This window comes from Nerophis ophidion, linkage group LG07 (genome assembly GCF_033978795.1).
Source record: "Nerophis ophidion isolate RoL-2023_Sa linkage group LG07, RoL_Noph_v1.0, whole genome shotgun sequence".
Classification (NCBI taxonomy): domain Eukaryota; kingdom Metazoa; phylum Chordata; class Actinopteri; order Syngnathiformes; family Syngnathidae; genus Nerophis; species Nerophis ophidion.
In genome coordinates, this window is record NC_084617.1 from 79,432,967 (window position 1) to 79,449,990 (window position 17,024).

Sequence of the window (17,024 nt, forward strand, 5' to 3'; positions counted from 1 at the left end):
ACACGCAAAGATTATCTACTAAACTTGCGCGCTGAGGATTATATCTTTTTTAAATGAGCAAAATAGCGAGCGCAATACGTTTAGCGTTTGCCTTCATGTATATTCAGACTATATGCAGACAGAAGATGCGAAATAGTCATTTTGCACTCCTATTGCGATCAATCAAACATGAAACTGTTTTGTAACCGCTGTTTTTACGTCCATACTTAGCATGTACGTGCAAACTGGCACAGTTACACACCAATGGCTGCGGCATTCTGCCGAGAAGGAGGCCATCGGAATAATGGAGAGAGAAAATCCTTTGTGTATCTGTCAACATATTTGAACTGTCAGATATTAAAATATTGGCCACAACATCTATTTCATCTTTGTCATGACAAGTTGGACTTGTGTTTATGGTTTTCCTGTGTTTTGGTATTTAGTTCCTGTCCAGCAATCATATTTTTTATTCAACTTCCTATTTGTCTCAATAAACCCTAAGCCACTTTACCTTGGCCCGAGTGGTGTTTCCCTCATCTGTTTCCTGATTGATAATCAGGAGACACACCTGTCCCTGGTTGTTATAAAAGTGTTTTCTTTAGCCAGTAATGTTGGTCAGACTGCACTGGTTCATTGTTCTCTGTTCTGCTATTTCTAGTTCCTATAAATTGCCTTGGTTACTGTTTGGCTTTTTGTTAGTTTGGTTCTGGATTTACTCGTGTAAATGTGTTTATTTCACGCTGGTAATACTTTTTTTTCATTATTAAAATTTTATTTTCTCGTGTCTGCATCCTTGGGTCCCGCCAACAACGCCAAGCTCATCCTGTGGCAATTTTTGAGCTGCTGAACGACTTAAGGGACTGATTTGGAGCCAGAAGGCACCAAAATTAATCAATATAATTCCTATATGCAAAAACTACTCGCAACCCTGCAATTTCTTGAGTAGTTTTTTTCTTTGGCCTCAGTCTGGACCCTCTTTCCAGGGGCCCAGGTTGAGACCGATTTTTTTTGTTTGTTTGTTTGTTTTTTCCTCACCCATTGTTTCCCTGTGTCTCACCTTTTTTGTAAGGGGCGCCGGAAATTGGCAGACCTGTCAGCGATCCTGTTCTGTCTCCCTGTAATGTTTGTCTGATCTTCAATGGGATTGTACTGAAAATTGTAATTTCCCTTCGGGGATTTATAAAGTATTTTTGATTCTGATTCTTGCATCAGGATCATTTTACCGCACCATCGCACTTAGTACCGGTGTCTCGCAAAGCGCACCTAAAAAGTAGGTTCTGTTGTTTAGATCAGTGGTTCTCAACCATTTTTCAGTGATACACCCCCTGTAAACATTATTTTAAATAAACAAGTGATTCAATTATAAAGATTTCTAGACATACAAATAATCATCAACTTAAAGTGCCCTCTTTGGGGATTGAAATAGAGATCAATCTGGATTCATGAACTTGATTCTAAACATTTGTTCACAAAAAAAGAAATCTTTAACATCAATATTTATGGAACATGTCCACAAAAAATGTAGCTTGTCAACACTGAATATTGCATTGTTTACATTTCTTTTCACAGTTTATGAACTTACATCCATATTTTCTTCAAGTATTATTCAATAAATATATTTATGAAGGATTTTTGAATTGTTGGTATTTTTAGAATATGTTTTAAAAATCTCACGTACCCCTTAGCATACCTTCAAGTACCCCCAGGGGTACGCGTACCTCTATTTGAGAACCACTGGTTTAGATCACACTGGAAGAGTGCTTCCATATTGCAGAGAAAAAGGTTGCGCAGATTCCTCAACATAACAAAACATCACAGTTTGGAGCATTATGACAGCTGGAAGAACACATAAAGTCCTCATTAAAATAGAGCGGTCTGCACAACTTTTGCATTTGTTATGAATTGGCGGTAGCCTAGCTACTTTTTGAACGAGCAGCTTTTTCTGTGGCTTAGCTGATTTTAGACCCATGTAGTGAGGTAGCTTAAATCGACGCTACAAGCCACAAAGACAGAAAATGGACTGCGAATAGAGGCCCAAAGAATTAGGAGAAAATACAATGACCTAGATGATTGAGAACAGTCATACATTCGGAGAAAATCTATGATGACTGGTTGGTGTTCATATTGTGAGTCATATTTAGCTAAGATTTGGCCGAAACATTACGGACTGGCCAATTAAGGGGGGGTGGGGGGGGGGGGGGGGGGGGGAGTGGGTGGTGCAATGCCAGCTTGTGACCTCTGGGAACATGTTTTTTTTTCCGCCCTACCAGAATGTGATGAAGCACTTCACTGTAACCACGGTGGGGGACGAGGAAAGGCCGGTGTGTTGTTTCCTTTAATGGTAGTAAGCTTACAATATTATGCAGAGGTATAGTTCTAATAATTTTATAGACAAAATATACTGTTTATAGTCACAGTGGAGAGTGTGGGGTGTGGGTCGGAGGGGAGCGGGGGGGGGCAAAGAATATTTTCTTCTTCCTAGGGGGAGGTGACAGAATATAATTGAAAAGCACAGCATTAAGGTGAGTTGAAATCATGAAAACTTTTACGGCACATAACCATTACCAACTGTTCTCAAACTACACACAAGTCTTTTTTTTTTTTTTTGTCAAGATATAGAGAGATGCTATTTTTTTTTTTTTTTTTGTACTGTATGTTGAGAAAATTAAATAATATAGGGAGGAAATAAATGGTCAATTAAAAATAAATACATACATTGGGGTGCCCTCTAGAGGTAGTTGTAGGGTATTCCCAGTTAAATGACAGATAGTTAATAGTAATGGTGTTAAGATCTGTACTCGGATCTTCTCATATTATTGTTTATTGTTTCCATTGTTGTATCAGTCTGTCATTCTACCTCTTATTTCCTGTTTGTTCCGTCACCATGGTCACTCATTAGTTCACCTGCTACTCACGGTCCCACACACCTGCTACAAATAATCACCTTCCCTTTATACGCCTGCCTCTTTTCATTCTTCTGTCTGGGACTCTAATTTGTTCATACACAACGGTACGTCTGCTTTGCGCTTTTGCTTACATGCAATTTCTGTATTATTCTCGCGAGCTCTCACGCTGCGCAATTTTATTAATTCTTAGCGCTCATGCTAAATGTTTTGTTTTCCCCTTTGTGTGCCTATGTGCCAGTTTAGTTTACTATTTGTTTATCCTAGCTTCCATGCTAGTGTCTTTTGTTTGCCTTTTCTTAGCTCCAGTATTTTTGTTCTCTAGCACCTTTTGTTATTCAAATAAATAGTTAAACCTTACCTTTGCTGTGTTATCGTTCGACGCATCCTGGAAGGAACAATTTTGGCATCACAATGCCGAACAGACGTAACAAATGGACCCTTATTGGGTCCATTTGTACACTCTCAGTTACATTAACATTGATATTATACATGTGGACTCATAGATATAAATGCTGTCAAATGTAGCTTTGATGTAGCAAGCTACTTTTTCCGTATAGCTTGTAGTGCAATTGTCCGGGGATAGCTTCAACTGTAGCTTAACTACATTAATCTCTTAAGGCCCAAGCTGTTTGTTTACATTATATTTTTATTTCTCTTTGCTATTTGGACTTATTGGACCCTAATTAGAATAAAAATAAAAATCATCTTTTTATACGATGTACTTAGTCCATAAGTACACAAATGTGTACTCCATGTGTAGTGACATGCTAATTTTTATTCATACACTTTTTTTTTTCCAAATTCCATTGTATGTTATACTCTTCTGACACCACCAGGTAGCAGTATAAGTGTCCATGTGTCGGCATAAGACCCCAATTCAGTAGTGTTTACACAATTTTGGAAATAAGAGCTAAAAGGTGCTGTCCACGCATGTGGCCTCTAAGCCCCTTAGAGGTTAATGGAGAGTAACTTGTATCTTAGCTTACTACATTTTCCAAGTAGCTTGCCCATTACTGGAAGAACTAACCATCACAAATACGGCAATCCAGCCAAACATTATGATGAGTCTAACAGCTGCCATGAACGGACAGACCATTGACGACGGCACAATTTAAAATAGATTGATGACTCTTAACTCATAACTTGTCCTTTAAAAGTTGCAAAATGTTCCTTTGTGTGTTGTCTGCTGTGAATTGGAAGCGGAATCACATTCACTTACAGTTTCCTGAGCTCAGAGAGTCCTTGGAAGGCTCCAGGCATGATGGTGCTGATTAAGTTGTGCTTGAGATCCCTGCGGAGAGAGAAAATATCAAATGATAAAATACACGCAGGGGCAATGTTGACACATCTTTACGTGGACCTGCACAAAGTAAAGGGAGAAGGAGCGATTCTCATGACCTAACCTGGCTCCTCCAGCAGGACCCAGCAGGGGACCTCTGAACTCTGATAGGGAATCTTATCCCAGCAGCCACCTGGGCTTGAGGCGCGCACATGCCCCCAAAATGACCAGATAAGCCTTGCGTGGAATCTTGCAGGAATTGCACTTCTCGTGATTTGTTCATGCAATAAATATGAATCCTGTTTTTGAGGATGTTATTTCAAACTAGTCCCAACATCCACACCTACATGTGGAAAACACCCCCAAACCTCAACCACCGCCTATGCCTGATTTTGGATCCAGGGTTTTTCTTTTTTACTGGTCTGGTGGGAGAAACCAGGTCCAAAAAGGTCAGGGAACTGATACTTATCTGCAGGACATGGTCAGCATTAAAAAAAAAAAAATGCCCATTTTCATCAAGGAGGGGTTTCCGTACAGTAGCTCAAAGCCATTAACACTAGCATATACAGGATGTAGTTTTATCTCTTCCATTTCTATGAAGGATGCCAGGACATCAGGGGATTCTCTGTTACAAGCAACATTTTCCTCACCAGTCTCAGTCATGTTACATACATGGTCAACCTCAGTACTACTGTATGTTAATCACTATATGTACTGACAAACACGGTATTACTGTAGACCAGGGGACTCCAAACTAGGGCCCGTGGGCCGGATCTAGACCCTGCCGGCATCCACAATCTCAAATTGAAAGGTTTCTTATCCCGTTCTGTCCAGCAGCCCAGGCAAATCCTATTGTTGTACACACACACACTCACACACACATATACATATATACATACATACACTATATTGCCAAGAGTATTTGGCCACCCATCCAAATGATGAGAATCAGGTGTCCTAATCACTTGGCCTGGTGTATAAAATCAAGCACTTAGGCATGGAATGAATGTGAAAGAATGGGCCACTCTCAGTGATTTCCAGCGTGGAACGGTCATACAATAGAATAGAATAGACTTTATTGTCAATATATTTGCATATAACGAGATTAAGGACTCCAATTTAAGGTGCGGCAATGGGAACAAATATGGGATATAAAAAAAATTACACAAGAGGTAATAAAGATACAACTAAGAATTGAAATAAACAGACTACTATCCGATGAAAATAATAAGCAATCCTGTACAATATACAAAACACTATACAAAATACAAAACACTATACATTATACAGAGCAAAAAAAGAGTACCGGACTAATAAATAACAATCAGTGTCGGATGTATTGCACTCGAAGCGTAATATTGAACAGTAGGGTATTAGGGTAGGATATTCTATAGGATGCCACCTGTGCAACAAATCCAGTCGTGAAATTTCCTCGCTCCTAAATATTCCTAAATCGACTTTATGATAAGAAAAGTGAAGAGTTTGGGAACAACAGCAAGTCAGCCACAAAGTGGTAGTCTGACAGAGAGGGGTCAGCAGATGTTGAAGTGCATAGTGCAAAGACTTTCTGCACAGTCTTTTGCTACAGAGCTTCAAACTTCATATGACCTTCCACGTACAGTACGCAGAGAGCTTCATGTAATGGCTTTCCATAGAGCTTTACAACAAATGGAAGCATGTACACAGCTGCATTGACTCTGGACTTGATGAAACACAGTGGACCAAAACCAGCAGCTGACATGGCTCCCCAAACCATTGCTGACTGAGGGAACTTCCGTTGTCTAGAGTTCAGGAGTGGCTTGACCGTGGGAATACGGTTATTGAAGCTGTATCTGCTGAAAAGCTCTATGGAGAAGATGATTTCATTTTCCAGCATGATCTGGCACCTGTCCACAGTGCCAAAACCACTAGTAACTGGTTTACTGACCATGGTATCTCCATTGGCCTGCCAACTCCCCTGACCTGAACCTCATAGAGAATTTGTGGGTTATTGTGAAGAAGAAGCTGAAAGACACCAGGCCCAATAATGCAAATGAGCTAAAGGCCACTATTGAAGCATCCTGGGCATCCATAACACCTCAGCAATGCCACAGGCCGATTGCCTCAATGCCACGCCGCATTGATGCAGTAATCCGTGCAAAAGGATTCCCAACCAAGTACTGAGTGCATTAATTGACATTTTCAAATGTTTGATTTTGTTTTGCTGTTATAAATCTTTTTTTTTCAACTTGGTCTGAGGAAATATTCAAATTTTTTGAGATAGGATTTTTGAGTCTTCTTAAGCTGTATGCCATAATCAGCAATATTAAAATAATAAAAGGCTTGCAATATTTCAGTTGATGTGTAATGAATCCAGAATGTATGACATTTTCATGTTTTTAGTTGCATTACAGAAAATAAAGTACTTTATCACAATATTCAATTTTTTTGAGACAGTCCTGTATATATATATATATATATATATATATATATATATATATATATATATATATATAAAATATTTGACTCTTAACCACGCCCCCCGCTCCACCTACGACCACGGCCCTCCACCCCCCACCTCCCGAAATCGGAGGTCTCAAGGTTGTCAAGTATGCCCCTGAGTCAAAAAGTTTGGGGGACCCCTGCTGTAGATCATACATGTCTATCCAACGGTCTTCCACAGGAAATTCCCGCATTTCGAATGCCGGCCAGTGTAGCTGTACTGCAGCACTGAACATTGTGCACACCTCGCTTCCTGACACCTCAAGAGCCGTGTTGGACAATGAGCTGACCAAGCACTGCCTACTGCATAGGTGTCATTTGTTGGGGATTTGTAGATATAATATAATTGAGAAACAGCTCTTTGTATACAGTGTAAAAAAAGTAGTTAACAAATACTGTATGAACAAATCTGATTTAAAAATGCCTCTCACTGCTCATCCCACTTTGTTCCAAAGCTACTATCCAATCTGTCGCTCCACCAAGGTTGATAAGTAGGTGATGATTTATGAGTGTGCCCTTTTGGAGCAGAGTGTGCCCTCCCTGACAAGAACTTCACAGTTTAGTGGCCTTGACACATGAAGACATCAACTGTCACCAAGTAGAGATAATATAGGACGACATCCACTTCAAAGCTTCATGCTTGGTGAACCAGAAAATGAAAAAAAGATTGAGACTCCAGCAAAATCTTGTTACATTCTTTTGTGGACCAAGACTGGGTTCTTATCTGATGTTATTTGGGCCTAACACCCTTTGAATAGGTAATTTCTCCTCAAAAATGTCCTTCTAATCACTGCTGTCATTTTTCTGCAGGTAAATGCAGGGGCATCTAAAAGAAGGGGTTGCTTGGGGAAAGGGGGGGTGTTGTACAGGGCCACCTGGACTTCTGTAAAGTTTGACATTTTCTTTCTAACATTTAAGTTTTCAAGTTATCAAAAAAGTAATATTTTTTAATATGAAATACTTATAATCATTCCACTTCAATAACAAGGTTGTTTGAATCAAATTAAGAACCTATAAGTACCCACACCCCTATCAAAGATGCTGAATGGTTCGTTCCACCTGGATAGCGGCAAACCGAGCATGGAACACTTCACTTAGCACAGACGTCATAAGGTTATCAAAGCTCATGTGCAAGCACTCACATGCAGTACTAACATTTTGAAACACAATTGAAGTGTGAGAAGAAAGGCAAACATATAATACATTTATTTGCGGCAAGATAGTAGAAAGTTATGTACCATATTTTTTGGAGTATAAACCGCTCTGGAGTATAAATCGCACCTGCCAAAAATACATAATAAAGAAGGAAAAAAACATATATAAGTCGCACTGGAGTATAAGTTGCATTTTTGGGGGAAATGTATTTGATAAAACCCAACACCAAGAATAGAAATTTGAAAGGCAATTTAAAATAAATAAAGAATAGTGGAAAATAGTGGCGAATAGTGGAGAATACTGGAGAGGAGGCTTCGCCGGATAGTCGAACCTCGGATTCACGAGGAACAGTGTGGTTTTCGTCCTGGTCGTGGAACAGTGGACCAGCTCTATACTCTCGGCAGGGTTCTTGAGGGTGCATGGGAGTTTGCCCAACCAGTCTACATGTGCTTTGTGGACTTGGAGAAGGCATTCGACCGTGTCCCTCGGGAAGTCCTGTGGTGAGTGCTCAGAGAGTATGGGGTATCGGACTGTCTTATTGTGGCGGTCCGCTCCCTGTATGATCAGTGTCAGAGCTTGGTCCGCATTGCTGGCAGTAAGTCGGACACGTTTCCAGTGAGGGTTGGACTCCGCCAAGGCTGTCCTTTGTCACCGATTCTGTTCATAACTATTATGGACAGAATTTCTAGGCGCAGCCAAGGCGTTGAGGGGTTCCGGTTTGGTGGCCACGGGATTAGGTCTCTGCTTTTTGCAGATGATGTAGTCCTGATGGCTTCATCTGGCCGGGATCTTCAGCTCTCACTGGATCGGTTCGCAGCCGAGTGTGAAGCGACTGGAATGAGAATCAGCACCTCCAAGTCCGAGTCCATGGTTCTTGCCCGGAAAAGGGTGGAGTGCCATCTCCGGGTTGGGGAGGAGACCCTGCCCCAAGTGGAGGAGTTCAAATACCTAGGAGTCTTGTTCACGAGTGGGGGAAGAGTGGATCGTGAGATCGACAGGCGGATCGGTGCGGCGTCTTCAGTAATGCGGACGTTGTATCGATCCGTTGTGGTGAAGAAGGAGCTGAGCCGGAAGGCAAAGCTCTCAATTTACCGGTCGATCTACGTTCCCATCCTCACCTATGGTCATGAGCTTTGGGTCATGACCGAAAGGATAAGATCACGGGTACAAGCGGCCGAAATGGGTTTCCTCCGCCGGGTGGCGGGGCTCTCCCTTAGAGATAGGGTGAGAAGCTCTGCCATCCGGGAGGAGCTCAAAGTAAAGCCGCTGCTCCTCCACATCGAGAGGAGCCAGATGAAGTGGTTCGGGCATCTGGTCAGGATGCCACCCGAACGCCTCCCTAGGGAGGTGTTTAGGGCACGTCCAGCTGGTAGGAGGCCACGGGGAAGACCCAGGACACGTTGGGAAGACTATGTCTCCCGGCTGGCCTGGGAACACCTCGGGATCCCCCGGGAAGAGCTAGACGAAGTGGCTGGAGATAGGAAAGTCTGGGCTTCCCTGCTTAGGCTGCTGCCCCCGCGACCCGACCTCGGATAAGCGGAAGATGATGGATGGATGGATGGAATAAAGAATAGTGAACAACAGGCTGAATAAGTGTATGTTATATGACGCATAAATAACCAACTGAGAAGGTGCCTGGTATGTTAACGTAACATATTATGGTAAGAGTCATTCAAATAACTATAACATATAGAACATGCTATACGTTTACCAAACAATCTGTCACTCCTAATTGCTAAATCCGATGAAATCCTGTACGTCTAGTCTCTTACGTTAACGAGCTAAATAATATTATTTGATATTTTACGATAAAGTGTTAATAATTTCACACATGAGTCGCACCCCCGGCCAAACTATGAAAAAAACTGCGACTTATAGTCCGAAAAATACGGTATACGTTTGTATTTCATTGCGCAAAACTGTGGTGTGTTCAAAGACTTGAGATGAAAGTTAGAAACAGAGGCGTCACTTGGTTTTAAAGACAGTGGGACTCTTTACCCCCAGGAGATGCACTAATAATATTATAATCCATCCAGCCATCCATCCATCCATCCATCCATTTTTTACCGCTTAAATTATATATTCTTATGATTTCGACGTGAATCAGCTAACATCTACTCTACTGTTACGTTTCGTTAATGTGTTAATAATTTCACACATAAGCCGGTCCTGATTATAAATCGGACCCCCGGCCAAATTATGAAAAAACTGAGACTTATAGTCCGAAAAATACGGTATACGTTTCATTTTCATTGGCAAAACTGCGGTGCGTTCAAAGATCCGAGATTAAAGTTAGAAACAGAGGCGTCACTCGGTTTTAAAGACGGTGGGAAACATTACCCCCAGGAGATGCACTAATAATATTATAACCCATCCAGCCATCCATCCATCCATCCATTTTTTACTGCTTAAATTATATATTATTATGATTTCGACGTGAATCAGCTAACATCTACTCTACTGTTACGTTTCAGTTTTGGGTGTGGTCGGTCTGGACCCCGGGATGCAGAGACATCATGCAAAGTGACGGTAAAAAGTACTTATTTACCACAACGCAAAATAGATACAGCAACCATAAGGAAAACTATGTTGCATGGAGGTTGAAAGCACAATGATTAAAAAAAAAAACATCCTGATTGGCAACGGGTGTGTCCTGATTGCTAAGGTGAGGGAGCCAGCGCTCAGACAGGAGAAGCAGTGGCAAAAATGAGACAAACAGGAAATGGAAACAAACATAAGAGCGTTGGACAGGAAATAACACAAAATACCAGAACCTGTTGTCATAAGAGATCTTCATGATACTTTACACTCTAAAGGAAAGGTAAACTTGACATAGGCATATTTGGGGGAATAATGACAGGTTATATGCCTATCTAAAATTATATTAATTTTTTTTAACAAAATACAATTATTAAGGGGGTTTTATGTAGAAATGCTCTACATATGTGAATCCCATAATGAAAAAGTTATGCCATAAGGATTTTGACAAAATGCTGGTTTTTAGTGCATGTAAACATCTACGATTTGCGTGTAAGGCACAAAAACGTTGGATTGACAAAGATAGGGGGCCACTTCAGGAGTTTCGTGTATGGGGGCCCAAGATGTGGTGCTACGCCCCTGGGGACGTGTGATGATCACCTGGGCCCGGGCTGGCTGTAGAGGAGCAGCAAGGTGCTTGTAAGACAGCCCAGATGTGAGGTGTTCCATTATGAGGGACTCGGAGTGCTCCACTGACATTGTTTAGGGCCCGGCCCCGGAGGGAGTTGGGAAAATGACGGCGGGTCATTATCGCTAGACTGGAATCAGGAATTTCCTGTTCCTGTAATTTTCTTATGGAAAGCCATCGCATTCCCGAGGCAAATGCCCTTGCTGCATTTCTATTTATCTCCGTTGTAAATGCCTCTGTGGGTTAAAAAGCATTTTTTTAAAATACTAGAGTTTACCGGCACCTCGGTTCCTGACAAAGGTCAGAGAAACCATTTTTGTTCCGCGTGTCATTTCCTGTCTGGTTGCCGTCTTAGCACAGGCCCTCGCTCGTTTATTTTTACAGTTTACTTTTTTTTTTTTTTCACAAGCTAGTTTTCCCCTTCAGGGAGGGGCAGGTGGTTTTGGGGCTGGGGGGTTGAACACTGAAAAATTGTCCCTGTGTATACTTCTGACCCCACCTCCATACTCTTTAACACACTTACTCACAATGGGGTCTCTGTACCGCAGCCCCCAAACACACTCCTGCCTTTCCCCCAAAACAGGAAACCGGGATCTGCAGAGCTCTTGTTTTTCTACTAATTTCCTGCTTTGCTGCCCATTGCCCTGATTATTTTCTTTATTTGTTCTGTTCCCCTATGACTGGATACCTAATCAACCTTTGTGTGAAGACTGATTGCTTGGTAAACAGTAAAGCAGTGATTTGTGTCGTGCAACTTGCTGCTCATACCTCCTCTGTAAAATGGCTTTTCCATAATACGCTTAAAATAATTGGAGCCAAAATTGAGTCGGCCCCTGACTTAAGGCAACATAAACATACAATTTCTTTGGAGGGCTGTGCTTGAGTAACAATATGCACGTTTATTTTGTGCAACATTTCCTGAGTTGACTATATGTTTTTACAGTCCACGGCCACAGGAGTCCGAGTGTGATGCTATCCTGCCAAGTCAAACACTGGAACTCACGGACTGTTATTGACTTCATTTTTGGCTTTGGGAAGGACTTATGTAAAGGAGCGCACGATTACCGTTTTGGCATTGGTGTTGGATTCATGGGATCAACTAGCAGGCACGGTGTCTGCCATTTATCACGTTACGTTGGTGATAAAACATTTCATTGTGCTGGGAAATATTTCTGAACGGGAACAATGGCCCTAAAATTAAATGATCGATGACTAGGACAACATGCTTAGCCTTGAGTTTAACTTTGCAATATCTGAGGCTATGTCTACACTAAGCCGGATAACTCATTAAAAGAATAATTAGTTAGCCATGAATTGATTAACGTGGACCCCGACTTAAACAAGTTGAAAAACTTATTTGGGTGTTACCATCTAGTGGTCAATTGTACGGAAAATGTACTGCATACTTGCCAACCCTCCCGGATTTTCCGGGAGACTTACGAAATTCAGTGGCTCTCCCGAAAACCTCCCAGGACAAATTTTCTCCCGAAAATCTCCCGAAATTCAGGCGGAGCTGGAGGCCACGCCCCCCTCCAGCTCGATGTGGACCTGAGTGACGTGTCGACAGCCTGTTTTCACGTCCGCTTTCCCACAATATAAACAGCAAGGCTGCGCAATGATGTTATAACTGTAGAATGATCGAGGGAGAGTTCTTGGTTTCTTATATGGGTTTATTGTTAGGTAGTTTCATTAACGTCTTCCCAGCGCAGTAACAACACACCACAACAGCAATCACGTTTTGGTCTACCGTAAAGCAGTTCGTCTCCCGTAAACAACAATGTTGTGACAATACTGCCATTTACTGTACATGCATATGTGACAATAACATCTACGGCAGGGGTCACCAACCTTTTTGAAACCAAGAGCTACTTCTTGGGTACTGATGAATGCGAAGGGCTACCATTTTGATACAAACTTAAATAAATTGCCAGAAATAGCCAATTTGCTCAATTTACCTTTAACTGTATGTTATTATTAATAATTATTTATATTTATCTTGTGGAAACACTGATCATCTTAATGATTTCTCACAATATATATACATTTTTGATGTCATGTTTTAAAAAGGTTAAAATCCAATGTGTACTTTTCTAGCTATAAATATACTCCTCCCCTCTTAACCACGCCCCCAACCACGCCACGCCCTCAAATACACCCCCGCCCCCACCTCCCGAAATCGGAGGTCTCATGGTTGGCAAGTATGATGTATTGTACTGTGCAATCTACTAATAAAAGTTTTAATCAATCAATCAATCAATCAATCAATCAATCAAAAAGCCTAAGTCCGGTTTCGGGCCACACTAATCATCGTTTAAGGTTCCCCTCCTTGGATAATTTTTTACACGGGTAAGTGCGCCGTGAATTTCTTGACTCTGGGCTCTTAGCTTTGTATGGACTCATTGATCGTTTACAAACCGATTTCGGAGAGGAAGTGACGCCAGAAAGAACGCGCCACGGCCAGCTTCATAATAAAGCGGTTTCGTAACTTGGAGCTAACCACTGGAAATATGAAGGCGAGTTATCCAGACATGCCCGTGTTTCTCCTTCCGTTTGTACAGACGCTTGAGGAAATCACACATGAAAACCTTAAGAGAAAGCGATTGCACCTCTCAGACGGCAAGAGAACTTTTGAATGTCCAGGTCAGCTGTGATTTACTTACCGAAAAACTTTGTCCATTGGTCGAAGGAGAGACAACGAGAATGCGAGCTCCCGCGAATATGATTTAAAAAAAAAAGGTAGCATGTGCTTTGTATTACCTGGCCGTCGAGGGAAGAGAGACTACGGGGAAATTCTGTGTGTGTGGACAAGGATAAGGTTAGGTGGGATTTACCCAGGATAACCTTAGTGTACAAGGGGGCCTTAGAAGATGTTTCACCGGCAGGAAGTCCGGAGAGCTTAAGTTTCTTTGGATGAGAAACACTTTTAAACCGCTTGGCCGAAAAGTGTGAAGTATTGTTAGTGATTTATAAAGCGTCCAGTTTGGTAATAGGCTCATGAGGTGATTTGCTATGTGTTTCAATAAAGCCCCAGAGCCATGGCGGAGCTAGGCTTGCAACACAAACACCCCAGCCCTCCGGTTTATCTGAAAGACACATCTGGAGTCTATCAAGCCCACCCCCCCTTTTCTGTTTCCTCTCTCCGGCACGCTTAACCCTTTCTTCACCTGCTCCCTCCATGATACCCAAGTTGGTGCAGGGAATTGTTTATAGCTTGTTTTTTTTCCATGTGTGGCATCCACAGTCCCTTTCAAACAGGGCTATTCAAAAGGCGGCTCCTGAGTTCAGATCAAAACTTGAGAAACAAAAAATTTTACAGCAAATTCCTAAAAAGACTAGAGCAGGGGTGTCAAACTCAAATACAGAGTGGGCCAAATTTTAAAACTGAACAAAGCCGCAGGCCAAGGTTGAAGAAATTAACCTTTTAATAGGGACCCAAACAAGTTTTGCATTGAATATTGAACAAGCAAGCCTTATATGACTTTATAGTGACATGCAAAATCGAGTTTCGAATAATTATAATAATTTAAAAATATCAATGGCATATCAAATAAAATGTAATAAAAACTGAATGCCTCTCAAAATAAACTTTTTCCATAGGCTAATAATACATTTGAAAATAAAATAACAATAATGAATGAATCAAACATTCAAGCCTTAAAGGCCTACTGAAATTAGATTTTCTTACTAAAACGGGAATAGCAGGTCCATTCTATGTGTCAAACTTGATCATTTCGCGATATTGCCATATTTTTGCTGAAAGGATTTAGTAGAGAAAATTGGCGATAAAGTTCGCCACTTTTGGTACTTCCTGAAAAAGCCTCGCCTTTACCGGAAGTCGCAGACGATGACGTCGCAAGTGTGGGGGCTCCTCACATATTCACATTGATTTTAATGGGAGCCTCCAACAAAAACAGTTATTCGGACCGAGAAAACGACGATTTCCCCATTAATTTGAGCGAGGATGAAAGATTCGTGTTTGAGGATATTGATAACGACGGACTAGAAAAAAACAAAAAAAAACGCTGTTGACCAAGTATGCTTTGCGTTCACTCGTGTGTTGAAGCTGCATATATTATGTGACTGGGTCGGCACACTGTTTGTTTGGAGGAAAACCAGACGTGATGGCAGGTTGTAGAGAACGCTAAAGGCAGTGCCTTTAAGGCAAGCCCCTAACATCGTTGTCCGGGTGAAAATCGGGAGAAATTCGGGAAAATGGTTGCCCCGGGAGATTTTCAGGAGGGGCACTGAACTTCGGGAATCTCCCGGGAAAATCGGGAGGGTTGGCAAGTATTAGTATTAGTGGTGAATGCGGTATTACAGCGGCACCGCCACTGTATAATACCGGCGGCCCAGCTCTAATGTTAATTTGATTTTGCCTCAAAGGGCCAAATGAAATTACACAGCCGTGAATTTATTGAATCTGGACTCTTAGCTTTGTATGGACTCATTGATCGTTTACAAACCGATTTCGGAGAAGAAGTGACGCAACACAACAAAACAAAACAACAAGATTTTACGGTAAACAAAAAAATTGGCAGCTTTGTTGCTTGAATTTTACCGTCAAAAACTGTGGTTTTGTTTCTCCACACCATTCCATTTATTCAATTCGTTAATATGCTGTAAAAAAAATCACTGCTTTTACTATAAAATTCTGGTGACTGAGCTGCCAGTTTTTAAAGTAAAATTTTATATTTGTTTGCAGCTTATGTGAAAAAAATATATTGTTGATGTATTATATACATATACACGCAGTTACGAGTGACGCTTCCCCTGTTGTAATTTCCAAAATGGCGGAGTTTTTTGTTGTTGTTGCTTTTACTATGTGTAAACCAGGGGTCTTGTTCCACAGCCACACAGATCATACTGATAGTTGTGATATAAAACAACTTGTCTTTAACACTCTTACTAATATGCGCCACACTCTGTGAACCCACACCAAACACATTTCTGGAGAACATTGGCTCTGTAACACATTATAAACGCAACATAAGAATTACCTAGAATTCCAATGCATCCATGACTCTTGGCTATATTATACACCCCGCTAGCACCAAACCCCGCCCCTCTACGTGCGCCGGTTGAAGTGGGCGGGGTTGGGGGGGGCGCGTGTATAATATAGCCACGAGTCATGGATGCATTGGAATTCTGGGTAATTCTTATGTTGCGTTTACAATGTGTTACAGAGCCAATGTTTTCCAGAAATATGTTTGGTGTGGGTTCGCAGAGTATGGCGCATATTATTAAGAGTGTTAAAGTTGTTTATATCACAACCATCAGTGTAAAAGGTATGGCTGTTGCAATCTCGTATGAGAAGCAGCGATATGCATGCGTCCGACCAGCATGCAGATAGGATGGTGTAAAGGTGGGCGCGATGACATTTTATAGAGCTGTGGTCCCCAACCACCGGGCGGGCCGCAGAAGAATTTTTAAATTTTTTTTTATATCACAATCAATTTTTACTGCATGCCATTAGTAAGCGCAGGGGTGAGAAAAGGTTTTAAAATTATTAGTGCCTGCTTGCTTTTACCGCATGCCTTGAATAAGCGCAGGAGTGAGAAGAAGTTTTAAATTAATTAGCGCCCCGGCGGCTATTCAAGGAAATACAGTATATATATTTATTAGGGGTGTAACGGTACGTGTATTTGTATTGAACGGTTTCGGTGCAGGGGTTTCGGTTCGGTTCGCAGGTGAACCAAACGACACGGACATATAAGTAGCGCACGGCACGTTGTGTAAACCATGCACACCGAGGCACCATGAATTAATTTACGTGGACCCCGACTTAAACAAGTTGAAAAAGTTATTCGGGTGTTACCATTTAGTGGTCAATTGTACGGAATATGTACTGTACTGTGCAATCTACTAATAAAAGTATCAAGCAATCAAAAAAACAACAACACACGGCATGTTAGCAACGACTGGGCTATGATAGACTGACCACACGTCCTCTTTTCACGGGATATGTCCTCTTTGCTGAGCTGTCCAGGTGGAGTTTCTTAAATGCCTCGAAGGTCCAGCATTTTAAGTTATGTTTGTGTGTATTTTCAATGTACGTTCA

General features: G+C 41.6%; 1 protein-coding gene across 1 annotated transcript in view; it reads right to left on the reverse strand.

Annotated features, from left to right (window-relative positions):
* LOC133556926 (adhesion G protein-coupled receptor A2-like) overlaps positions 1 to 17,024 on the reverse strand; it is a gene marked incomplete at its 5' end in the record, with an annotated part of 61,944 nt that overhangs the window by 21,339 nt on the left and 23,581 nt on the right. The window contains one exon of the mRNA XM_061907278.1: positions 4,105 to 4,176. Coding sequence (XP_061763262.1) covers positions 4,105 to 4,176 — 72 coding nt within the window. The remainder of the gene's footprint in view (positions 1 to 4,104; positions 4,177 to 17,024) is intronic.